Genomic DNA, 23296 nt, shown 5'->3' on the forward strand with positions numbered 1-23296 from the left:
TGCAGGGTGGGATTGAGGGGCACTGAGGGCTGCGGGTTGGGAGTGAGGGGCACTGGCACAGCTGGGCCAGCGGGGGTGCAGGGTGGGATTGAGGGGGGCTGGGGGCTGCAGGTTGGGAGTGAGGGGCACCGGCACAGCTGGGCCAGCGGGGTGCAGGGTGGGATTGAGGGGCACCAGGGGCTGTGGGTCGGGAGTGAGGGACACCGGCACAGCTGGGCCAGCGGGGTGCAGGGTGGGATTGAGGGGAGCTGGGGGCTGCGGGTCGGGAGTGAGGGGCACTGGCACAGCTGGGCCAGCAGGGTGCAGGGTGGGATTGAGGGGCACTGGGGGCTGCGGGTCGGGAGTGAGGGGCACTGGCACAGCTGGGCCAGCGGGGGTGCAGGGTGGGATTGAGGGGGGCTGGGGGCTGCGGGTTGGGAGTGAGGGGCACCGGCACAGCTGGGCCAGCGGGGTGCAGGGTGGGATTGAGGGGGGCTGGGGGCTGCGGGTTGGGAGTGAGGGGCACCGGCACAGCTGGGCCAGCAGGGTGGGATTGAGGGGCACCAGGGGCTGCGGGTTGGGAGTGAGGGGCACCGGCACAGCTGGGCCAGCGGGGTGCAGGGTGGGATTGAGGGGCACTGGGGGCTGCGGGTCGGGAGTGAGGGGCACCGGCAGAGCTGGGCTAATGGGGGTGCAGGCTGGGATTGAGGGGGGGCTGGCATAATGGGGTGTCCGTGTTCCTGTCCCTCCTCCCCTGGGACCCTCCGTCCTTCCGCTCTGGAATCCCAACCCTGCGGCCCCCTCCCCCACCCCGAACCTGTTCCCATTCTTCATCGTTCCAGGACAATGACGAGAGCTTCCAATTGTTCAGGGGGGCTGTGGCCGTAGCGGGCGGGAGCCCAGCCAGGGCGGGGCGCGGGCTATATAACGGGGAACCCACCGCGGCCGCCCCTCCACAGCCCCCCACTTGTCGGTGTGAGGTAGGCACCCCTGAGCTCTGGTGGGGGGGTGCTCCCTGCGGAATGGGGGGTCAGGCCTCTGGGAAAGGGGGGCATGTGGGGTGCCTGTGAGTGTGGAGGCTCCCTGGGGAGGACGGGGGAAGGGGCTGGAGTGTGATAGCAGCGTTATGGGGCTGATGGGTTCCCCAGGAGATGTAGGGGGATGGGGGCTTGAGGGGTCCCCAGGGGGTGGGACGTGGAGTTGGAGGGTCCTAGCAGTTTTAGGGGGCTGATGGGGGGCTCCCTGGGGAATTTGGGAAGAAGGGGATGGAGGGCCTGGGGTACAGAGGGATTGGGGGCTCTGCGGGGTTATGTGGTGTTGGAATAGATAGGGGGAGTTGGGGTGAGATTGAAGGGGGGGCTGAGTTGTGGGGGGGCTGAGAGGTTTTGTGTTTGTGTCGTGTGTGTGTGTGTGTGCGCGCACGCACGCCACCTCCTGGTGGGGCTGGGCCCTGCCCTGTGGGGAGGGGTCTCACATGAATGGTGGATGTGGGGTGTGGTGTGGGGGTCTGGGCCCCTCTGGGGGCATCTCTGACTCCTCCAGGGCTGCCTAGAGGATTCAGGGGGCTTGGGGTCTTCGGCGGCGGGGGGTCTTCGGGGCACTCCGGGGCGGAAGGACCCCCCGCTGCGGGTCTTCGGGGCACTTTGGGGCACTCCGGGGCGGAAGGACCCCCTGCCGCAGGTCTTAGGGGCACTCCGGGGAAGAAGGATCCCCCGCCGCCGATCTTTGGGGCACTTTGGGGCACTCCAGGGTGGAAGGATTCCCTGCCACAGGTCTTCAGGGCACTTTGGGGCACTCCAGGGCGGAAGGACCCCCTGCCGCAGGTCTTAGGGGCACTCCGGGGAAGAAGGATCCCCCGCCGCCGATCTTTGGGGCACTTTGGGGCACTCCAGGGTGGAAGGATCCCCTGCCACAGGTCTTCAGGGCACTTTGGGGCACTCCGGGGCGGAAGGACCCCCCACCATGGGTCTTCAGGGCACTTCGGGGCACTCCGGGGTGGAAGGACCCCCCGCTGTGGGTCTTTGGGGCACTCCGGGGCAGAAAGACCCCCTGCCACAGGTCTTCGGGGCACTGTGGGGGACTCCAGGGTAAAAGGACTCCCTGCCGCGGGTCTTCGGGGCACTTCGGGGCACTCTGGGGTGGAAGGACCCCCTGCTGCGGGTCTTTGGGGCACTTCGGGGCAGAAGGACCCCCCGCCACTGAATTGCCGCCAAAGACCCGGAAAGGAAGAAGCTTCGGGGGCTCGGGACCCACGAGAGTTTTCCGGGGCCCCCACAGAGAGTGAAGGACCCCGCTCCATGGGCCCCGAAAAGCTCTTGTGGGGGTCCCTGCAGGGTCTGAGGCAAATTGCCCCACTTGCCTCCCGCCCCGGGCGGCCCTGGGCTCTGACCTGCTCCCTCTGCCTTACAGGACTCCAGACCCACGGCAGCCAGGCCAGCCCACCTCATTCTTCCCCCGTCGGATCATCAGAGGAAAAGCAAAGGTAGTGCCGAAATGCGGCCTATCGAGAGTGGGGGAAGTGGCAGGTGGGGGGCTGGTTACACAGGGACCCCTCGCCCGGTGCTGAGATGTGGCTGGCTCTGGGGTGGGACATGGGCTGGTTATATAGGGACCTCTCGCCTGGTGCTGAGATGCGGCTGGCTCTGGGGTGGGACATGGGCTGGTTACACAGGGACCCCTGGCCCGGCGCTGAGATGCGGCTGGCTCTGGGGTGGGACACGGGCTGGTTACACGGGGACCCCTCGCCCAGTGCTGAGATGCGGCTGGCTCTGGGGTGGGACACGGGCTAGTTACACGGGGACCCCTCGCCCAGCGCTGAGTTGCAGTTGGCTCTGGGGTGGGACACGGGCTAGTTACACGGGGACCCCTCGCCTGGCGCTGAGATGCAGCTGGCTCTGGGGTGGGACACGGGCTGGTTACACGGGGACCCCTCGCCCGGCGCTGAAATGCGGCTGGCTCGGGGGTGGGACACGGGCTGGTTATACGGGGACCCCTCGCCCGGCGCTAAGATGCGGCTGGCTCTGGGGTGGGACTTGGGCTGGTTACACGGGGACCCCTCGCCCAGCGCTGAGATGTGGCTGGCTCTGGGGTGGGACACGGGCTGGTTATACAGGGACCCCTCGCCCAGTGCTGAGATGCGGCTGGCTCTGGGGTGAGACATGGGCTGGTTATACAGGGACCCCTCAGCAAGAGGAGGTTGCTGCCCCTTGGTAGCAGCTGCAGGAAGTGCACCCCACCTAGTCCAGCTCCCCCAGGGGATGCTGGGGTGGGGGGTTTCTGCCCCTCGAGCTCCATTGGGGAACTACAGCACCCCAGGGTTGTGGGTTCGAATCCCGGAGGGGCCTGGGTTGCCCATCGCTCGCTGCCGTCCGCAGAGCCCGCCATGCCGGACGCAGAGATGGCCGAGTTCGGGGCCGCCGCCCCCTACCTGCGCCAGTCGGACAAGCAGCGGATCGAAGCGCAGACCCGGCCCTTCGACCTGAAGAAGGACATCTTCGTGCCGGACGTCAAGGAGGAGTTTGTCAAGGCCAAGATCCTCTCCCGGGAGGGGGGCAAGATCACCGCCGAGACCGAGAACGGCCAGGTGCGGGGGGTGTATGTGGGGGGTGTGCCCCAGACAGCCCCATCCACACAGCTCTCAACTGCCCCCCTCCAGTGTCACCGCCCCCAAGCATGGTGTCCCCCCCAGGCTCCAGACGCCATCCACCATGGTGCCCCCCAGTGCTTGCTGGGCCCCCCGTTCACGAAGGGGTGGCTGCTTCTCCCCCACACCCTCAAAGTGACCCCACCTCCCCCTTCTCCAGGAAACCCCCCCTCCAGCCCCAACCCTTCATGAGTTCATCTCAGGCCCCCCAAACTCCTCTAGCCCCTCCCACCCCTACAGTGCCCCTTGGAGGCTGATCCTGGTTCCTCTGGGGGCTGCCTGCCCCAGATAGCACCCGCCTCCCCAGCCCTCCTCTTTGCACAAGGGTTCCCCACGCTAACGCCACCCGGGGCTCTCTCGGTGTGTGTGTTGGGGGTGTCCCTGCAGACAGTGACAGTGAAGGAGGACCAGATCATGCAGCAGAACCCGCCAAAGTTCGACAAGATCGAGGACATGGCCATGCTGACGTTCCTGCACGAGCCGGCCGTGCTCTACAACCTCAAGGAGCGATATGCCGCCTGGATGATCTACGTGAGTCTGTGGGGGGGGGTGCTCTGCCAGCTTCCCATCGCCGGCCTCCCCCGTGGGGTGAGGGACAAAATGCCCAGACCTCCATGCGACCCACCCCTGCGTCGGGGCTGTAGTAGTTCTGGGAGCTCTACATCTAGAGCCGTTCTGGAGCCGGACATTCTAGATCAGGGCAGTTTGGAGCAGTTCCCCATCCAATAGCTCTGTTTAGAGCCATTCTACGTCAGCACATCAGTCCATCTTCTAGATCAGAGGAGTCAGAGGTTGAGGACTCTCTCCATCTCCTAGTTTAGAGCTGTTCTAGAAAAGAAACTCATTCACTATTTTAGATTAGGGGCATTGGAGCCATTTTAGAGCAGAAACGCAATGTCTCTTCTAGATGATGGGTGGTGGTAGAGCAATTCTGGAGGAGGGGCTTCCGCTCCGCTTCTAGATTAAGGATGTTAGTGTCATTCCGTACTGGTGGGGGGTTCCTCTCCTGCTAGACTGCTATTGGGTGGCATTATCTCTTCTTCTAGACGGAGGTTGGGTGGTGTCATTTTCTCCTTTCTTGGATCATGGGGGAGGGGGGGAGGCATCACCTCCATTATCTTCCCATTCTCTGGCCTCCTCCCCCATCCCATTCCCCCTCTCCAGACCTACTCAGGGCTGTTCTGCGTGACGGTCAATCCCTACAAGTGGTTGCCGGTCTATAACGCGGAGGTGGTGAGCGCCTACAGGGGCAAGAAGAGAAGCGAAGCCCCACCCCACATCTTCTCCATCTCTGACAACGCCTACCAGAACATGCTGACAGGTAGGGACCTAACCCTATCCTTAACTATAGCCCTAACCATAACTATAAATATAACCATGACCTTAACTCTACCCCAGCTATAACCCTATCCTTAACTATACCCCTAACTGTAACCATAAATATAACCTTAACCTTAACTCTACCCCAGCCATAACCCTATCCTTCACTCTACCCCAGCCATAGCCCTATCCTTAACTATACCCCTAACCATAACCATAAATATAACCCTAACCTTAACTCTACCCCAGCTATAACCCTATCCTTAACTATACCCCTAACCATAACCATAAATATAACCTTAACCTTAATTCTACTCCAACCATAGCCATAAATATAAATCTAACCTTAACTATACTCCTAACCATAAGCTTAACCCTAATTATACTCATAACCATAAATATACCCCTAACCCTAACTATATCCCTGGCCATAACCATAGTCTTTAGCCCTAACTGTACCCCTAAGCATAAACCCCTAAGCTGCACACCTATCCCACTGCTTCCTTTCCCTCTCTGCCTACCAGCACATGTGGATGGATAAAGGATGTCCACTATGATCTGGGGAGGGGGGCACCCTGGGGCGGGCAGGATGGGGCTAGGTAGCTTCTATCCATCTCATGCTGTTTCTCCTCCCCTTCTTCTTTCCAGATCGGGAGAACCAGTCAATCCTCATCACGTGAGTGTCACCCCATCCCTTCCTCTCTCGACCCCTCATCCCCCCACAAAATCACTGCACCCCAAAACCTTTAACAGTCCCCTTGAAGTCTGATCCTGCCCCCCAAAGTTTCAACCCTTCTTGTATTGTAGCCCCAACTCTTCAAGTCTTAGCCCTACCTACTAAAGTTTTAACCTCCCTGCCCCTACATTGAATTCTGAAGCCCCGCCCCCTCGCTGAATTCTGAAGCCCCGCCCCCTCTCTTAGGTCCTGACTCCTGAATTCTGCACAGAGTCTTCCTGCTTCTCCAGCGCTCGGGGTGGGTGGGGCACAGGCAGGAGGGGCTGTGTCTCACTCTCTCTCCTCCTGTCCCCCAGCGGAGAATCGGGGGCGGGGAAGACCGTGAACACCAAGCGGGTCATTCAGTACTTTGCCGTCATCGCGGCCATCAGTGACCGCAGCAAGAAGGACCAGGTGGACAAGAGCAAGGTGTGGCCTCCACCCATCTATGCCTGTATCCATCCCTATGTCCATCCACCTATGCCCATCCCCACGCCCATCTGTCCATCCCTTTACTAGTTTGTCCATCCCTGGCCTTGCGTTTATCTCAGGAGTTGGCAACCTTTGGCACATGGCCGCCAAGGTAAGCCCCCTGGTGGGCTGGGCCAGTTTGCTTACCTGCTGCATCCGCAGGTCTGGCCGATTGCGGCTCCCACTGGCCGCGGTTCGCTGCTCCAGGCCAATGGGGGCTGCGGGAAGGGTGGCCAGCACATCCTTCGGCCTGCATGCTTCCCACATGGCAAACCGCGGCCAGTGGGAGCTGCGATCGGCCAGACCTGCGGATGTGTAGATAAACGCAGCAGGTAAAGAAACCAGCCCGGCCCGCCAGGGTGCTTACCCTGGCAGGCCGCATGCCAAAGGTTGCCAATCCCTGGTTTATCTGCTACCATCCATCCATCCCCATCCCTCCATCTCTGTACCCACCTATCTGTCCCATTCCTATATCTGTTCACCCGTCCATCCATCCCCCTGTCTGTCTGTCCATCCTCACATATGTCCGTATGTCCATCCATCTCTCATTCTTCCCATCGCCCATTCTCTGTCTCACTCCTCCCTTTCTCCCCTCTAATTATTTCCGTTTCCTTTTCCCTCATCCATATGATGTTTCTCCCTCAGGGGACCCTGGAGGATCAAATCATCCAGGCCAACCCTGCCCTGGAGGCCTTTGGCAATGCCAAGACTGTGAGGAATGATAACTCATCCCGATTCGTGAGTATCCTGGAATTGGGGTGGAGATGAAGAGCTGGGAGAGGGGCATGTGGGGCTGTGTCTGGGGTGGGAGCTCTGGAGAACGAAGCCATGGGGCTGTTGTCGTAGATGTGGGGGTCGGTGGAGGAGGTTATGGGGTGGGGGTGGTGGGGAAGGAGGTTGTGTGGGTGTGTGTCTGTGGGGAGGTCTATGTGGTTGTATGTGGGGTGGAGGTGTCTTTGGGGGAGGGATCTATGGGGTTGTCTATGGAGTTTGGGAGTCTGAAGGGAGTGTCTGGGATGGGAGAGTCTATAGAGAAGGAGATTGCGGGGCTGTCTGTCAGGTGGGAGATCCGGGGGAGAAGTCTCGGTGACTGTCTATGGGGATTGAGGTCTGAAGGGCCATGTATGGGGTGAGTGGCTCTGGGGAAGAAAGTGGTGCGGCTGTGTGGGAGTCAGGGGAAGGGGTCTGTATGTGCAGTGTGTGAGGCTATTCCTGCTGTACTAGCCCCTAATCCTGAGCATTCTCCCTCCCTCCCTCTCTCTTTAGGGTAAATTCATCCGGATTCATTTTGGGGCGACGGGGAAGTTGGCTTCAGCTGATATAGAGACCTGTGAGTGTGATGAATATCAATGCTCTCTGCCTCCATCCTGGGCCTCATGGTTTATGCTTCCTCTCTGCCTCTCCCCACACCTTCTCTCTAACCCACTCTTCCCTCTTTCCCTCAGATCTCCTGGAAAAATCCCGGGTCATCTTCCAGCTTAAATCTGAGAGGAGCTATCACATCTACTACCAGATCCTGTCCAACAAGAAGCCAGAACTCCTGGGTGAGAATCTTCAGCAACCCAGGCAGATTGTGCTTGGGCTGTAGTGAACAGCCTCATGTCTATGTGAGTGTGTCTAGCTGAGTGGCTTCACGTCTTCATGAGCTGAGTGGTGTGTCCACAAAGCTTGTTAAGGTGACTGGACTCTAGTGTCCTTAGGTAAAGTTGAGCTCCCTTGAGTCTGAGTCAAGTGGAGTGACTCTAGTATCCTTGCATTGAATCCCTTCCAGTCTCGATGGGATGATGAACTCTAGTATCCTTAAACTGAGTTCCCTTGAGTCTTGCAAGTAGAGTGGAGTGACCTTATGTCATGTTGATTTGAAATGAGCCGAGCGTTCTCACATCTTAGTATGTTTAAAGGCATCAAATCTTGTTGAGTAGCGTGGCCTCCAGTCTTGTTAGATTGAGCTTAGCGTCTTCAAGTCTGGCTGAGATCCTCAAATCCAGAAGAGCTGAATTCAGTGTCCTCAAGTCCTGTTGAGTCTGGGTGAGTTGACTCATGTTGGGTTGAGTGAATTCAGGTCTTGAGGAATTGAACTGGGTGGCCCCAAGTCTTTGATCTTTCCTTGCTGAGCTGGTTTTGGTCGAGTGGCATTCTCACTCTTTCACTAAGTTGAGTTGCGCAGATGTGTCATATAGACAAGGGTCGTGTGTCCATCTGTAACCTATCAGCTTCCCTCTGCAGACATGATGCTGGTGACCAACAACCCATATGACTACGCCTTCATCTCCCAAGGAGAGACAACGGTGTCTTCCATTGATGATGCTGAAGAGTTGATAGCCACCGATGTGAGTATAGCCAGGGCCAGCAGGGGACCAGGAGACTCTCGAGGGACCACTTGCTGGGAAGCCATTGCTGCCTCTTCTTCAGTCGGAAGCCTTGACATTTTGTCCCTCTCCCAACGCAGAGTGCCTTTGACATCTTGGGCTTCACCCAGGAGGAGAAGAACTCCATGTACAAGCTGACGGGCGCCATCATGCACTTTGGGAACATGAAGTTCAAGCAGAAGCAGCGCGAGGAGCAGGCCGAGCCTGATGGCACTGAGGGTGGGCACAAGTGGCGACTAGGGCCAATGCAGGGTGGGGATTGGTCATGCCCAGGGCTGGGGGAATGGAAGATGAACATTGTCTCCTTTGCTTTTCCAGAGGCGGACAAATCCGCCTACCTGATGGGGCTGAACTCATCAGATCTACTGAAGGGTCTTGTTCACCCACGGGTCAAGGTGGGAAACGAGTATGTGACCAAGGGGCAGACTGTCCAGCAGGTGAGAACCCGCTTCCTTCCTTCCTTCCTTCTCCTTTTTCACTCCTTCTTTCCTCTCCTCTTTCTGTCTTATTTTTTCTTTCACTCTTTCTTTGTGTCTCATTCTTTCTTATATTTCCTCCACTTTATCGTTCTTCTGTCTCGGTATCTTCCGATGTTTTTCTTTCTTTTATTCTTTTACTTTGCATGTTTCTCCTTCTCTCACTGCTTCATCTTTTTCTTTCTTTCTTTCTTTCTTTCTTTCTTTCTTTCTTTCTTTCTTTCTTTCTTTCTTTCTTTCTTTCTTCTCTACATTTCACTGTTTCTTCCCTGTTTCTCATTCTTGCTTTCAGCTGAATTGAGCCTGGGTGATTGGAAATGGGTCTCATGAGTTCAGCCCAGAGTGCGGGGATCCATGCTCAGGGACCACCAGGCCTGGGATTCATCCTCGCAGCCTGCAAGAGCAATAGGTAACCAGGTCATTTGTCATCCTCCAGGTATCTTATGCTGTAGGAGCCCTGGCCAAGTCCGTGTATGAGAGGATGTTCGGCTGGATGGTGACCAGGATCAACAACACACTTGAGACGAAGCAGCCGCGTCAGTATTTCATTGGAGTGCTGGACATTGCTGGCTTTGAGATCTTCGATGTAAGTGATTCCCCCCGCAGGGGGTCCTGTAGGGAGCAGGGCAGGGGCATTGGCTATGGGGGAGCTCCTGGCTACTCCAGCTCCAGCCTCTCCCAGCAGAGGGTGTTGTAGGGACTGCTGATTGTGGTGCAGTTCCTCCCTTCCTCCATTAGGTGGTGCCATAGAAAAGCACCACCTAGTAGGCGCAGTTACATTCTGGTATGTCTTCCCCAGATGCCTCTATGCTCTCACCATAGCAGGGAGCACTTTTTGTTCTCACTCATCTCTTGTTCCCCAATCTCCTCCCCAGTTCAACAGCTTCGAGCAGCTCTGCATCAACTTCACCAACGAGAAGCTGCAGCAGTTCTTCAACCACCACATGTTCGTGCTGGAGCAGGAGGAGTACAAGAAGGAGGGGATCGAATGGGTGTTCATTGACTTTGGCATGGACTTGCAGGCCTGCATAGACCTCATCGAGAAGGTACTTCCCAATGCCACTCCATCACAACCCTCCTTGCCTCTGTCGCGGCCGCTGGAGTAGGATCTGCAGTCCGGTTTTGCTTCTCATTTCCAGCCTTGGTTGATCCCTGGCCAGTTCATCCCATTTTGCTCTTGTGCCGATGTTCTCCTTTCACTTCATCAGTTCTTCTCCCTCCCTGGTGTCTCCTCACAAGGTATTCATTGAGCACCCAGATCCCCTCTCAGCCTGTGTTTGACGCTAAACAGGCCCAGCTCTTTCATTCGCCTCCCATAAGATCTGCTCTCCATTCCCCGGATTGTCCCAGCAGCCCTTCTTTCTGGAACAGGTGACTGGAATTGCACACCGGATCCCAGATGAGGTTTGCCAGTGCCTTGTCCAACTGGAAAAACCTGTCCTGACAAGCCATAGGACAGCGTTGGCCTTTTCCACAGCCACATCATGTCCATTACAATGTCAGTTTCCAGGTCGGAGCTCGGAGCCCTCTGGACACTAAAGCAGGGCCCACAAGAATTTGGCAGGAAGAGAATCTAATTCCCTGGGGCAGCATTAAGCTGCTTATTCCCAAGACCAGGCCATGTCTACATCTAAAATTTTGCAGCGCTGGTTGTTACAGCTGTATTAGTACAGCTGTATAGGGCCAGCGCTGCAGAGTGGCCACACTTACAGCAACCAGCGCTGCAAGTGGTGTTAGATGTGGCCACACTGCAGCGCTGTTGGGCGGCTTCAAGGGGGGTTCCGGGACGAGAGAGCAAACCGGGAAAGGAAACCAGCTTCGCCGCGGTTTGCTCTCTCGGTCCCGGAGCCACCCAGCAAACCGCAGGGAAGGAGACCTGCTTGCTCGGGGTTCCGGGACCGAGAGAGCAAACCGGGAACGCCGCGGTTTGCTCTCTCGGTCCCGGAGCCAGCCAGCAAACCGCAGGGAAGGAGACCTGCTTGCTCGGGGTTCCGGGACCGAGAGAGCAAACCGGGAAGGAAACCAGCTTCGCCGCGGTTTGCTCTCTCGGTCCCGGAACCCCGAGCAAGCAGGTCTCCTTCCCTGCGGTTTGCTGGGTGGCTCCGGGACCGAGAGAGCAAACCGCGGCGTTCCCGGTTTGCTCTCTCGGTCCCGGAACCCCGAGCAAGCAGGTCTCCTTCCCTGCGGTTTGCTGGGTGGCTCCGGGAATGCGAGAGCAAACCGCGGCGAAGCTGGTCTCCTTTCCCGGTTTGCTCTCTCGGTCCCGGAACCCCGAGCAAGCAGGTCTCCTTCCCTGCGGTTTGCTGGGTGGCTCCGGGACCGAGAGAGCAAACCGGGAAAGGAAACCAGCTTGATTACCAGAGGCTTCCTCCTTCCACGGAGGTCAAGAAAGGCGCTGGTAACTGTCTACATTGGATTACCAGCGCTGGATCACCAGCGCTGGATCCTCTACACCCGAGACAAAACGGGAGTACGGCCAGCGCTGCAAACAGGGAGTTGCAGCGCTGGTGGTGCCCTGCAGATGTGTACACCTTCAAAGTTGCAGCGCTGTAACTCCCTCACCAGCGCTGCAACTTTCTGATGTAGACAAGCCCCCAGCCTTTCTGTTCCTGCAGCCCCTGCCTCATTCACTCCATGCTTTGCAACTCATGCAGCACGTGGGGCAGGATCTGGCAGACACAGCCCTGGTTCAGTCCATGCCAGGCACTGAAAGAGGCAGGGTCCAGCAGACACAGGCTTGGCTGGGCCCGGAGCTGGGCCAGGCCAGGCGCTAACTGAGGCAGGGTTCTGTGGGAACACAGCACATGATCACAGAATTGAAGTTGTCTCTTATGAAGGGCAGAATTAAGGGTAGAGAGGCAGCCTTAATCCTTTGCTGTATGCCTGTGGTGACTCCTAGTTGTCTCTGTCCGGCAGCCCATGGGCATCATGTCCATCCTGGAGGAGGAATGCATGTTCCCCAAGGCGACGGACATGACCTTCAAGGCCAAGCTCTTCGACAACCACCTGGGCAAGTCAGCCAACTTCAGCAAGCCGCGGAACATCAAGGGGAGGCCGGAGGCGCATTTCTCCCTCATCCACTATGCCGGCACGGTGGACTACAACATCCTGGGCTGGCTGCAGAAGAATAAGGACCCGCTCAATGAGACAGTGGTGGGGCTCTACCAGAAATCTTCCCTCAAACTCCTTGCCCTCCTCTTCGCCAACTATGCGGGGGCTGACACAGGTAAGACCCCTCTCCCCTGAGTCCCAGCCCCCCGCTCTAACCACCAGACCCCTCTCCCCTGAGTCCCAGCCCCTCGCTCTAACCACCAGACCCCACTCCCCTGAGTCCCAGCCCCCCGCTCTAACCACCAGACCCCACTCCCCTGAGTTCCAGACCCCCGCTCTAACCACCAGACCCCACTCCCCTCGCATAGCCAGAGAAAGAACCCAGGAGTCCTGGGCTCCCAGCCCCCTCCCCCCTGCTCTAACCACTAGTCCCCATTCCCTTTCTAATGGGTATGGGTCTCTCTCCCTCACAGCCCATGAAGGCGGGAAGGGGAAAGGATCAAAGAAGAAGGGTTCATCTTTCCAGACGGTGTCAGCGCTGCACAGGGTAAGGGGGCCCCGGGGGCAAGTGGCCAAGGTGGGGTTCTGACCTTCTGTAGGATCAGCTGTGCTAGAGGAGATTCCTAACAGACCCTCTTTGTCTCTCTCTGTTTCTTGTTCTGTCTTCTTTGCCTCTCCTTGACTCTTGCTTTCTCATTCTGTCCATCTTTCTGCCTCCCTTTCTGTCTCATTCCATCATCTGTTTTTCATTCTGTGTTTCGTTGTTCATCTCTCTCGCTTCTTTCTTTCTTTCTTGTTCTCTCCATTCCTTTATGCCTCTCTTTGCCTCATTCTCTTTATCCATCCGTCTCGCCTTTTCTGTCCTGTTCTCTTAATCTCTCCCCCTCACCCCCAGGAGAACCTGAACAAGCTGATGACAAACCTGCGCTCAACTCACCCCCACTTCGTCCGCTGCATCATCCCCAATGAGACCAAGTCTCCAGGCACGTGATTCCCCCTCCCTCACCAGCCTCTGCCCACTGGGTGCCGCTACCCCTCGGGGGAGGGGAAGTCACCGGCTCCAGGGTTGCTCAGGACTGTTCAGAGGGAGGGGTCGTGGCTAAGGACTGAAGGCTAAAGTATTAGGGGGTGGGGAGTATGTTTGCTTGGTTTTCCTGTCTCTGTTGCCCTCCATCCCTCCCCAGAGGTGAGGGGACCTGGGTAAAGGGAGAGGGGCGGGGCTAAGGGGAAGAGGGGCGTATTCATTTCTTGCATAAATTATCCACTCACCATTTCTCCCTCTGGCTGAGGGGTGTGATTAATGGGGAAATGGGCGTGGCTGCATGGTTCTAGATTGGGCCCCCCTTCCACTTCTGTCCCTACCTAAAGGGCAGAGTGGGTGTGGCCTAACGGGCAGACACTGCCCCCACCCAAACCAATCCCTCCCCAAAGGTGCCGGGCAGGGCTAAAGGCAGGGGGGTGCTGCTCAGTGGGAAAGGGCGGGGCCTTTATTTGCATGAATAAGGCTCCCTATCCACCTCCTCTCCAGAGGCAAGGGGCGTGGCCAAGAGGTAAAGGGAGGGGCCTGTGGTGGCCAGGCTCCACCCCTTTCCTTCACTAACCCCCGTTTTCCTGCCTCCAGGGGTGATGGACAACCCCCTGGTGATGCACCAGCTGCGCTGTAATGGGGTGCTGGAGGGCATCCGCATCTGCCGGAAGGGCTTCCCCAACCGCATCCTCTACGGGGACTTCAGACAGAGGTGGGTCTGCCCCCCCGGGGCACTGCTGCATGGGAAGCTCGCAGCATCACGGGACGGGCTCAGAGATCCAGGAACACTAACGATCCCCTCCCCCCAGGTACCGTATCCTGAACCCCGCGGCCATCCCCGAGGGCCAGTTCATTGACAGCCGCAAGGGGGCGGAAAAGCTGCTGAGCTCCCTCGATATCGACCCCAACCAGTACAAATTCGGGCACACCAAGGTGAGGGGGAGGAGCCCATGCAGGTGGGCAGAGCCTGTGGGGGGAAAGGGTCCCAGATAGCCACACCCCCAGGAACCAGGGACGGTACGGGTGTGCTGGCATTGGGGGCGCTGTGCTGGGAGGGTCCCAGCCTTGCACTAGTGGGCACTGGGCCAGGGGGGTCGCAGCCTGGTGCTCGGGGGTGCTGGGCTGAGGCGTGTCCCAGCCTGGTGCTCGGGGGTGCTGGGCCAGGGGGGTCCCAGCCTGGTGCTCGGGGACACTGGGCTGAGGGGGGTCCCAGCCTCATGCTCGGGGCTGCTGGGCTGTGGGGGGGTCCCAGCCTGGTGCTCAGGGGTGCTCGGCTGTGGGGGGGGTCCCAGCCTGGTGCTTAGGGGTGCTCAGCTGTGGGGGGGGTCCCAGCCTGCTGCTTGGGGGTGCTGGGCTGTGGGGGGGTCCCAGTCTGGTGCTGTGGGAGAGTCCCAGCCTGGTGCTTGGCGGCGCTGGGCTATGGATGGGTCCCAGACTGGTGCTCGGGGGCACCGGGTCAGGGGTGTCCCAGCCTGGTGCTCAGGGGTGCTCGGCTGTGGGGGGGGTCCCAGCCTGGTGCTCGGGGTGCTCAGCTGTAGGGGGTCCCAGCCTCATGCTTGGGGGTGCTGGGCTGTAGGGGGGTCCCAGCCTGGTGCTCGGGGGTGCTGGGCTGTGGGGGGGTCCCAGCCTGGTGCTCAGGGGTGCTCTACTGATGTTTGTATTTCGCCAACTGTCCCAGGTGTTCTTCAAGGCCGGGCTGCTGGGGCTGCTGGAGGAGATGCGGGATGAACGACTCGCCCGGATCATTACGCGCCTCCAGGCCCAGTCCCGGGGCGTCCTCTCCCGCCTTGAATTCAAGAAGATCTTGGAACGCAGGTAGGGTGGGGTGCGAAGGCGTCATAGGAGCCGTTGTTGTTGTAGGGATGCTCACAGCCACTTCTGACTGGGGCACGGCTGTGCGGAAGTTCACAGCTCCAGCTCATGTGGCCTCCCTCCCTGCCAGGGACTCCCTGCTGGTTATACAGTGGAACATCCGGGCCTTCATGGGGGTGAAGAACTGGCCCTGGATGAAGCTCTACTTCAAGATCAAGCCGCTCCTGAAGAGCGCTGAGACGGAGAAGGAGATGCTGGCCATGAAGGAGGAGTTTGGGCGCCTGAAGGAGGCGCTAGAGAAGTCAGAGGCCCGGAGAAAGGAGCTGGAGGAGAAGATGGTCTCTCTGCTGCAGGAGAAGAATGATCTCCAGCTGCAAGTGCAGGCTGTGAGTGATGGAAGGGTTCCCCCCTCCCTGACCCCTCTGGGCCCCATGGTCTGTGAGATTGCATTGAGGAGCCTGAAGGCTGGGTGGATTGGGTTTGGACGAATGACCTCAAGACTGGTTAGCCCATGAATGATGGGGATCCCACAGTTTGAATTCTCCCTGGTGCCCACAGAGGAGCTCCAACTTAGAAGAAGGGTTTCCCCTATCCTTGAACTCCATGCTTCACCTGTCAACCTATCACACTCCTTCTTTCCTTCATTCTTTCCGTCCTTTTCTTCTTTCCTTTCAGGAGCAAGACAATCTTGCAGATGCCGAGGAGCGCTGCGACCAGCTGATCAAGAACAAGATCCAGCTGGAGGCCAAGGTGAAGGAGCAGACGGAGCGGCTAGAGGACGAGGAGGAGATGAATGCTGAGCTGACGGCCAAGAAGAGGAAGCTGGAGGATGAGTGCTCGGAGCTCAAGAAGGACATTGACGACCTGGAGCTGACCTTGGCCAAGGTGGAGAAGGAGAAACACGCGACGGAGAACAAGGTGAGGGCAGAGACAGGAGTTTGACTGCGATAAGTGGCTTCGAGACTATTGCGGTTGAGTGGTATCAAGGCTAGGTGGACTGAGGTGAGTGGCCACATGGTTGGGTTGGGTTGAATTTCGTGGCCTGAGACCTGGTTAAACTGAGTGTTGTCAAGACTGACTGGGTTGGATTGAGTGGCCTGTGGGATGTTTGGGTTGGGTTGAGTGTCATCAAGGATGGTTGGGTTGGTTTAGTGGCCTGAGGGATGATTGCGTTGGGTTGGTCAAGTGGATTCAGGGATTGCTGTTTTGAGTTAGTGGCCTCAATCCTCTGCCCTCCCATGGAACCACTAATCTCCAACACTGATCTTCGCCATTGGGCCACTCGATATCTAAACCCACCTGGTTTATCTACTTGCAGGTGAAGAACCTGACAGAGGAGATGGCCGGATTGGATGAGATAATAGCCAAGCTGACCAAGGAGAAGAAGGCCCTGCAGGAGGCCCATCAGCAAGCGCTGGATGATCTACAGGCCGAGGAGGACAAGGTCAACACCTTGACCAAAGCCAAGGTCAAGCTGGAGCAGCAGGTGGATGATGTAAGCACCAGAGGCCTGGGGATGGGGCTAAGGAGCTCGATGGCATTATTGATAGGTTATTACTTCCTCACCATTTGGTGCCTCCTTAGACTTTGGGGGATGTTGTGTCTGGAGCGGTTATTTCTGAGGTGTCCAAGGGGGGGGTACAGGGAGGGACCAGGGGGGATCAGAGCAGAGTGTCTCAGATGGAGGGTGATCCATCACTGGGGGGTTTCCCACTAAAAACGTCCTGCTGAGTGGACCCCGACTTCCTGGGTTCATTGTCTTTTTCTCTCTCAGTTGGAGGGCTCCCTGGAGCAGGAGAAGAAGATTCGCATGGACCTGGAACGGGCCAAGAGGAAACTGGAAGGGGACTTGAAATTGGCCCAGGAGAGCATCATGGACCTGGAAAATGACAAGCAGCAGCTGGATGAGAAGCTGAAAAAGTAGGGGTCTCGTGTCACCAACCAGGAGTCCTGACGCCCAGCCCCTTTGCTCTAACCCCCTAGACCCCACTCCCCTCCCAGAGCCAGGGTAGAACCCAGGAATCCTGGCTCCCAACCTAACCCCTAGACCCCACTCCCTCCCAGAGCCAGGGGTAGAACCCAGGAGTCCTGGCTCCCAACCTAACCCCTAGACCCCACTTCCTCCCAGAGTCAGGGTTAGAACCCAGGTGTCCTGACTCCAAGGCCTCTTGCTGTAGCCACTAGACCCCAACCCCCTCCCAGAGCCAGAGAGAAAACTTGTTTTCTGTCTCCTTCAGGAAAGACTTTGAGCTCAACGCGCTGAATGCCCGGATTGAGGATGAACAACTGGTAGTTGCCCAGCTCCAGAAAAAGCTCAAAGAGCTTCAGGTGAGGCAGGCTGGCTTGTGCATCACCAGAGCTGGGATACAGAAATACTCCCCACCTAGCTGGGCTGGAAGGGGACGATCTAGGTCCTCGTCTCCTCTCCAGATTTACTCTGTGTTGCTTGGGGGTGTCTCCACAATCCCTCCCCTCCTTTCTCTCCGGTCTAGAATTAGGAGGGAGGAGCTCTCCTCCATCGAAAGTCTAGACCCTCTTCTGTCTCTCAGGAAAATTCTTTTCCTCTCTGCTGTAGAACAGCAGGTCCCAAAAGGGAGAAGATCTCATATTGGTCTGAGCCTATGGTCCTTTGTGTCTAGAACTTAGACTCCTTTTATAATGATCTAGAACATCTGCATGCTTCATTTGGCATGGTGGGATCTAGATCTGTTTAAAGAAATCGGTTATCTGAGCTCTCTCCTGACTGAACAGCGACTCTCCAGAATCCGTATGATTCCTTCCCTGCGCTAGAATGCCCACCAGTTGTTTTCCACACTGAGTGCTGTAGAGGCTGCTCAGGTCACTTCCTTCTAGACCCCCCGCCAATACGTGCTTTCCCTGATCTAGAACATCTGCGTGTTGTAGACCCAGTTCATTCTTTCCCATGACCTAGGACGTCTACATGCCGTATGTGAAAATGGGCGTGTGAGATCTGGCTAATGACATTTGTTCCTAGAACTTTTCTATCGTATCTAGCATACGTCATGTTCTAGATTTGGCTGAGGACCTTTGTTCCTCTACCCCATGTTCCTGCCTGCTCTAGAATGTGTGATGTTCTAGGCCTGTCTAAGCCCGTGGGTCTCTCTCCGGCTGCAGGCGCGCATCGAGGAGCTGGAGGAGGAGCTGGAGGCAGAGCGCACGGCCCGGGCCAAGGTGGAGAAGCTGCGCTCGGACTTGTCACGGGAGCTGGAGGAGATCAGCGAGCGGCTGGAGGAGGCGGGCGGCGCCACCTCGGTGCAGATCGAACTGAACAAGAAGCGGGAGGCAGAGTTCCAGAAGATGCGGCGGGACCTGGAGGAGGCCACGCTGCAGCACGAGGCCACGGCCGCCACCCTGCGCAAGAAACACGCCGACTCGGTGGCCGAGCTGGGCGAGCAGATCGACAACCTGCAGCGCGTCAAGCAGAAGCTGGAGAAGGAGAAGAGCGAGCTCAAGCTGGAGCTGGACGACGTCAGCTCCAACGTGGAGCAGCTGCTCAAAGCCAAGGTGCCCCGGGGGCAGGCCCATGGAGGGAGAGGGGCCATGGGTAGTGGGAGGGGCTAAGGATGGACGGTCCGATCCCAGCTGGGAGGGCAGCATCGGGGGGGAGGAGCCACTTCCTCCTACTTAGAACCGGTGCTCACGAGGGCCCGGCAAAGGCAGAGAGGCGCGGCCGAAGCTAGTGGGCAGCGCCAGTGCGACGGGGAGATGCCTCTCTTTCTGCTGCCCTCCCGGTATTTCAGGGTCTCCTTTTCCTGTCGCTCCTTCATTCTCCTGTTGGTTTCTTCCCCTCTTCCTTCCCTTTGCTGCTCCGACGTCTCCCCTTCCCCAGGCCAACCTGGAGAAGCTGTGCCGGACGGTGGAGGACCAGATGAACGAACACAGGACCAAGTCCGAGGAGGCGCAGCGCATGGTGAACGACCTCACCACCCAGCGTGCCAAGCTCCAGGCTGAGAACGGTGAGTGGGGAACCCCTGCCCTGCCCCCCGGGACCCGCTCATCCCCCTGCACACCTGGGACCCTTCCCCACTGGTATCCCCTGCAAACTTGGGACCCCTCTCCTTGCCCCTTTGCCCCTGGGACTCCGTCATCTGCCCGTAAGAGTCTTGCTGCATCCTCCTGACCACCCCACAAGGGATGTGCCCTCTGGAAGTCCCCTCCTGGCCCCCCAGGTCCCCTCCCTTCCCCCTGCACCCCACACACCATGCACGAGCCCCTGAGCCCTCTAACCCTCCTCTCCGTCCTCTTCCCCTCCCTGGGGACCCCCCAAGAGCTCTCTCCCCTGAAATCCATATGAGGGATCCTCCCCCCGGCCCCTGGGAGCCCCCTCATGGCCCCCATGCACTGAGGTGTGGGGTGCAGGGTCCCCGTGAAGGATAGTTCCCTATTTTCCTCCTGCCCTGCACCCAGGCGAGCTGGCCAGGCAGCTGGATGAGAAGGATGCGCTGGTCAACCAGCTGACGCGGGGGAAGCTGACGTACACCCAGCAGCTGGAAGATCTCAAGAGACAACTGGAGGAAGAGGCCAAGGCAAGGGCAGGGCTGGCAGGGGACTGTGGGTCGAGGGTGAGGGGCACCAGCAGGGCTGAGGAGCCCAGGGCTGGGCTAGCAGGGGCTGTGGGTCGGGAGTGAGGGGCACTGGCAGAGCTAGGGGGGCGGGGCAGGGCTTGGCTAGCAGGTGGCTGCGGGTCGGGAGTGAGGGGCACTGGCAGAGCAGGGGGGGCAGGGCTGGGCTAGCAGGGGGATATGGGTCAGGAGTGAGGGGCACCAGCAGAGCTCGAGGGGGCAGGGCTGGGCTAGCAGGGGCTGCGGGTTGGGAGTGAGGGGCACTGACAGGGCTGGGCTAGCAGGGGGCTGTGGGTCAGGAGTCAGGGGCACCAGCAGAGCTCGAGGGGGCAGGGCTGGGCTGGCAGGGCATTGTGGGTTGGGAGTGAGGGGCACCAGCAGGGCTTGAGGAGCCCAGGGCTGGGCTAGCAGGGGCTGTGGGTCAGGAGTGAGGGGCACCGGCAGGGCTGAGGAGCCCAGGGCTGGGCTGGCAGGGGCTGCCGGTCGGCAGTGAGGGGCACCGGCAGAGCTCTTCGTCCCCCACCCCAGGCGAAGAATGCCCTGGCCCACGCACTGCAGTCGGCCCGGCACGACTGCGACCTGCTGCGGGAGCAGTACGAGGAGGAGACGGAGGCGAAGGCCGAGCTGCAGCGCTCGCTCTCCAAGGCCAACTCCGAGGTGGCGCAGTGGAGAACCAAGTATGAGACGGACGCCATCCAGCGGACAGAGGAGCTGGAGGAGGCCAAGTGAGTGGCGGGCGGCTTTCCTTCTCACCATCCCCCTCCCTGCCTTTCCCCCATCCTGGCAACTTGTGTAGAATGCTCTCGAGCCTTCTGGAACGTGAGGATCCCATGTGGCAGGCCAGTGTTTTGGATGTTTTGTCTAGAGCAGTCTAGAACCTTTCCATTGCCCCATGCTTCCAGTCCTGGTTCTTCCACCCTCTCATTCAATCCCTCCTTTTTCCTTTTTGTTCCCTTGTTCTTTTATCTTTCCATGCATTCTTGTATTTGTTTGTTCCTTTTTTCTTTCATCCTCTCCTCTTGTTTCTCTCATTCATTCTTCCCCCCAATTCATTCTCTTGTTTGTTCTGTCTTCCCATCTCTCTTGCTTCCTTTCTTTCTGTTGGCTTTTCATTTCTTTGTTCTTTTGTCTGCCTGTTCTTTTTTCCTTTTATCCTTTTTCATTCTTTTCTTCCTTCTTTCATTCCTTCTGTTTTTCCTTTTTTCCTTTTTTATTGTTTGTCTCGTTCTTTTTCTTTTTTCCCTTCATCTTCCTGTGCTTTCTTTCTTCTTGTCGTTTCTTTCTGTTCATTCTTTCTTCCTGATTGTTTGTTCTTCCTGTTCATTCTTGTTTATCCTTCTCTTTCTTTCCCTTTCCTTCCATCCTCTCTTCTGCTTGGTTCCACATTCCCGCCATCTCTCCTATTTCCTTCCATGTTGCCCTGAAGTGCAGGTGTGTGTGTCTCTCTCTATTCCACACCATGAACCAGAAACTCCTTTTGTCTTGAATGGTCTAGAACATAAGGTTCCCATGCATCCGGCCAGTGTCTTGGTCATGTATAGCTGAAAGATTTTCTACAATAGTCTAGAGCAGTCTAGAACATAATAATACCATGTGTCAAGCCAGTGTCTTGGTAATTTTCTATGGAGAACTTGTCTACAGTGGTCTAGACCACCAGACCAGTGTCACTGGCATTTTTCTGCTATGAATCCCCCAGTAACTCCAAGGCCCAGGGAGGAGGGGAAGAGCCAAGGTCATTCTTTGGTGACTGATGGTGTCTGTCGCCCCCCGGTGGCAGGAAGAAGCTGGCGCAGCGGCTGCAGGAGGCGGAGGAAGCTGTGGAGGCCGTGAACGCCAAGTGCTCGTCGCTGGAGAAGACCAAGCACCGGCTGCAGAATGAGATCGAGGACCTGATGGTGGACGTGGAGCGGTCGAACGCCGCCGCAGCCGCCCTGGACAAGAAGCAGAGAAACTTTGACAAGGTGGGGCTGGGGGAGAGGGGGAGAGAGAGAGAAAGAATTGAATACAAAGCCAAAAAATAATAAATTAAATAAAACCAAGGAAGGAAGGAAGTCCTAGAGTCCTAGAGTCTATGAAGGAAGGGATAAAACAGAATGAATGAAATAGATCAAAGACTAGAAGGAAACAAAGAAGGAAACAGAGCACAGAAGGAATGAAATCGAGCCTAGGAAAGAAAGAAGCAAAACCAAATATAAATAAAATAGAGCAAAAAAATAGAAGAAAAGTAAAAATGAACGAGGGGGAAAGAGCCAAAGAATAAAAGAAAGAATGAGAAAGAGCCAAAGAAAATTTGAATAAAAGACCAATGAACAAGTGAATGAAACAGAGCAAAGAGGGACTTAAATGGAGGCAAAAGGTAGATATGGTGAAAAATGGGAAAAAAACGAAATAAAGAGAGACAAATAAAGAATGAGTGAATGAAACAGAGCCAAAGAATGAATGAAATAGAGCCAAGGAAGGCAAAAAATAGTTTTTGGCAACCAACACTTGGGTATTTTGGGGCAGAAAACATTCTGATTTGGGTTGCTGAAGGGTGAAATATATTTGTTTGCCCGAAAAGTCAACATTTCCACCCCTCTCCCAGCGTGTTCTCCTGTTGAAGATGGGGGGACCATAATATCTCAGAGCTTACGAGGTGACTTGATTATGGTCTACAAGGATCTACCTAGGCAAGAGGTTTTCTGGTAGGGCGCTCTTGAATCTCAACGCCCAAAGGAGAACGAGACCCAGTGGCTGGACTCTAAAGCACAACATGTTCAGACTAGAAATAAGGTGGAAATTTTTCACGGGCACAGAAATTAACCCTTAGAACAGCCAGCCGTCACGGAGTATGGGGGAGTCAGGGTCCTGCACCCCTCTTCCTGAGACTCACAGTGACTCTCAGCCAGCCAGTAAAACAGAAGGTTTATTGGACAATAGGAACTCAGTCTACAGCAGAGCTTGTAGGCACAACCAGGACCCCTCAATCGAGTCCCTCTGGGAGTTCAGGGAGCTTAGATCCCAGCTTGGGATTCCCTGCGCTGCACCACCCAGCCCCAAACCTAAACTGAAAAAACCTCTCCTGCAGGCTCTCTTCCTTTGTCCAGCTTCCCGGGCAAAGGTGTTGACTCCCCCGCCCCCCTGCCTGGCTCAGGTTCTGTCCATCACCTAAAGTCATCCCCTGCTCTCCCGTTCCCATTCACTGTGCAGACGTCCCTACTGCATCACACCAGCCTAGGCCGACAGTGGCTTCTCCGTCACTTGGCATCTTTAAATCAAGAACTGGCTTCTCTTAAGACATGTTCTAGCTCACCTGTCAGGTATGGGCTGGAGACATGGGTGACTGGGCTTAGAATCTACAGAAAGGGGGAGAGACCGAGGAAAGGGAAAGCAGGAAGGAATGAAAAGCTAGAGGAAAGGGGAAAGAAGGGAGAGGGGCCCAGAGCAGGGAGTTTTCTCTGCTGAGCAGAGGGCTCCTCCATTGGGGTGACTCTCTCACCATGCCCCACATCGCCCCAGATCCTGTCCGAGTGGAAGCAGAAGTTCGAGGAGTCGCAGACGGAGCTGGAGTCGTCGCAGAAGGAGGCGCGGTCGCTCAGCACCGAGCTCTTCAAGCTGAAAAACGCCTACGAGGAGTCGCTGGAGCATCTGGAGACCTTCAAGAGGGAGAACAAGAACCTACAGGGTGAGAATCTCCCCGGTACCCCCTGCCCCCGCTCCCAGAAGCACAGCACCTCCTGGCCCCATGCTGGGGTAGGACGATCTCCCGTCCTAGTCATGACCTGCCTCCCGCTTAGCGCGGTCTCTCTCCCCCCGCAGAGGAGATCTCGGACCTGACGGAGCAGCTGGGAACCAGCGGGAAAACCATCCA

The 23296-nt window shown here is 57.3% G+C and overlaps 1 protein-coding gene across 1 annotated transcript; it reads left to right on the forward strand.

Annotated features, from left to right (window-relative positions):
• The first annotated feature begins 762 nt into the window (after positions 1-762).
• On the forward strand, positions 763-20175 carry LOC115639964 (myosin-7). Its single transcript, XM_030542867.1, has 30 exons — positions 763-959; positions 2389-2461; positions 3354-3562; positions 4010-4153; positions 4787-4943; positions 5591-5618; positions 5975-6086; positions 6774-6866; positions 7395-7458; positions 7574-7672; positions 8355-8458; positions 8578-8716; positions 8816-8934; positions 9410-9559; positions 9849-10019; positions 11890-12199; positions 12498-12571; positions 12920-13007; positions 13646-13763; positions 13861-13984; positions 14730-14866; positions 14994-15249; positions 15539-15781; positions 16182-16358; positions 16638-16783; positions 17101-17191; positions 17999-18388; positions 18714-18840; positions 19292-19410; positions 19975-20175. The coding sequence occupies exons 3-30, from the start codon at positions 3362-3364 to the stop codon at positions 20173-20175; spliced, it is 4182 nt and encodes a 1393-aa protein (XP_030398727.1). The 5' UTR covers positions 763-959; positions 2389-2461; positions 3354-3361.
• Positions 20176-23296: the final 3121 nt, after the last annotated feature.

Source organism: Gopherus evgoodei, unplaced genomic scaffold (assembly GCF_007399415.2).
Source record: "Gopherus evgoodei ecotype Sinaloan lineage unplaced genomic scaffold, rGopEvg1_v1.p scaffold_164_arrow_ctg1, whole genome shotgun sequence".
In the NCBI taxonomy this organism is placed as follows: Eukaryota; Metazoa; Chordata; order Testudines; family Testudinidae; genus Gopherus; species Gopherus evgoodei.

Coding starts and splice junctions, on each gene's coding strand:
- LOC115639964 (XM_030542867.1), top strand. CDS start 3,362: ATGCCGGACGCAGAGATGGCCGAGTTCGGGGCCGCCGCCCCCTACCTG. Junction 8,935..9,409: donor AGGGGCAGACTGTCCAGCAG/GTGAGAACCCGC, acceptor GTCATCCTCCAG/GTATCTTATGCTGTAGGAGC. Junction 12,572..12,919: donor CGGTGTCAGCGCTGCACAGG/GTAAGGGGGCCC, acceptor CCTCACCCCCAG/GAGAACCTGAACAAGCTGAT.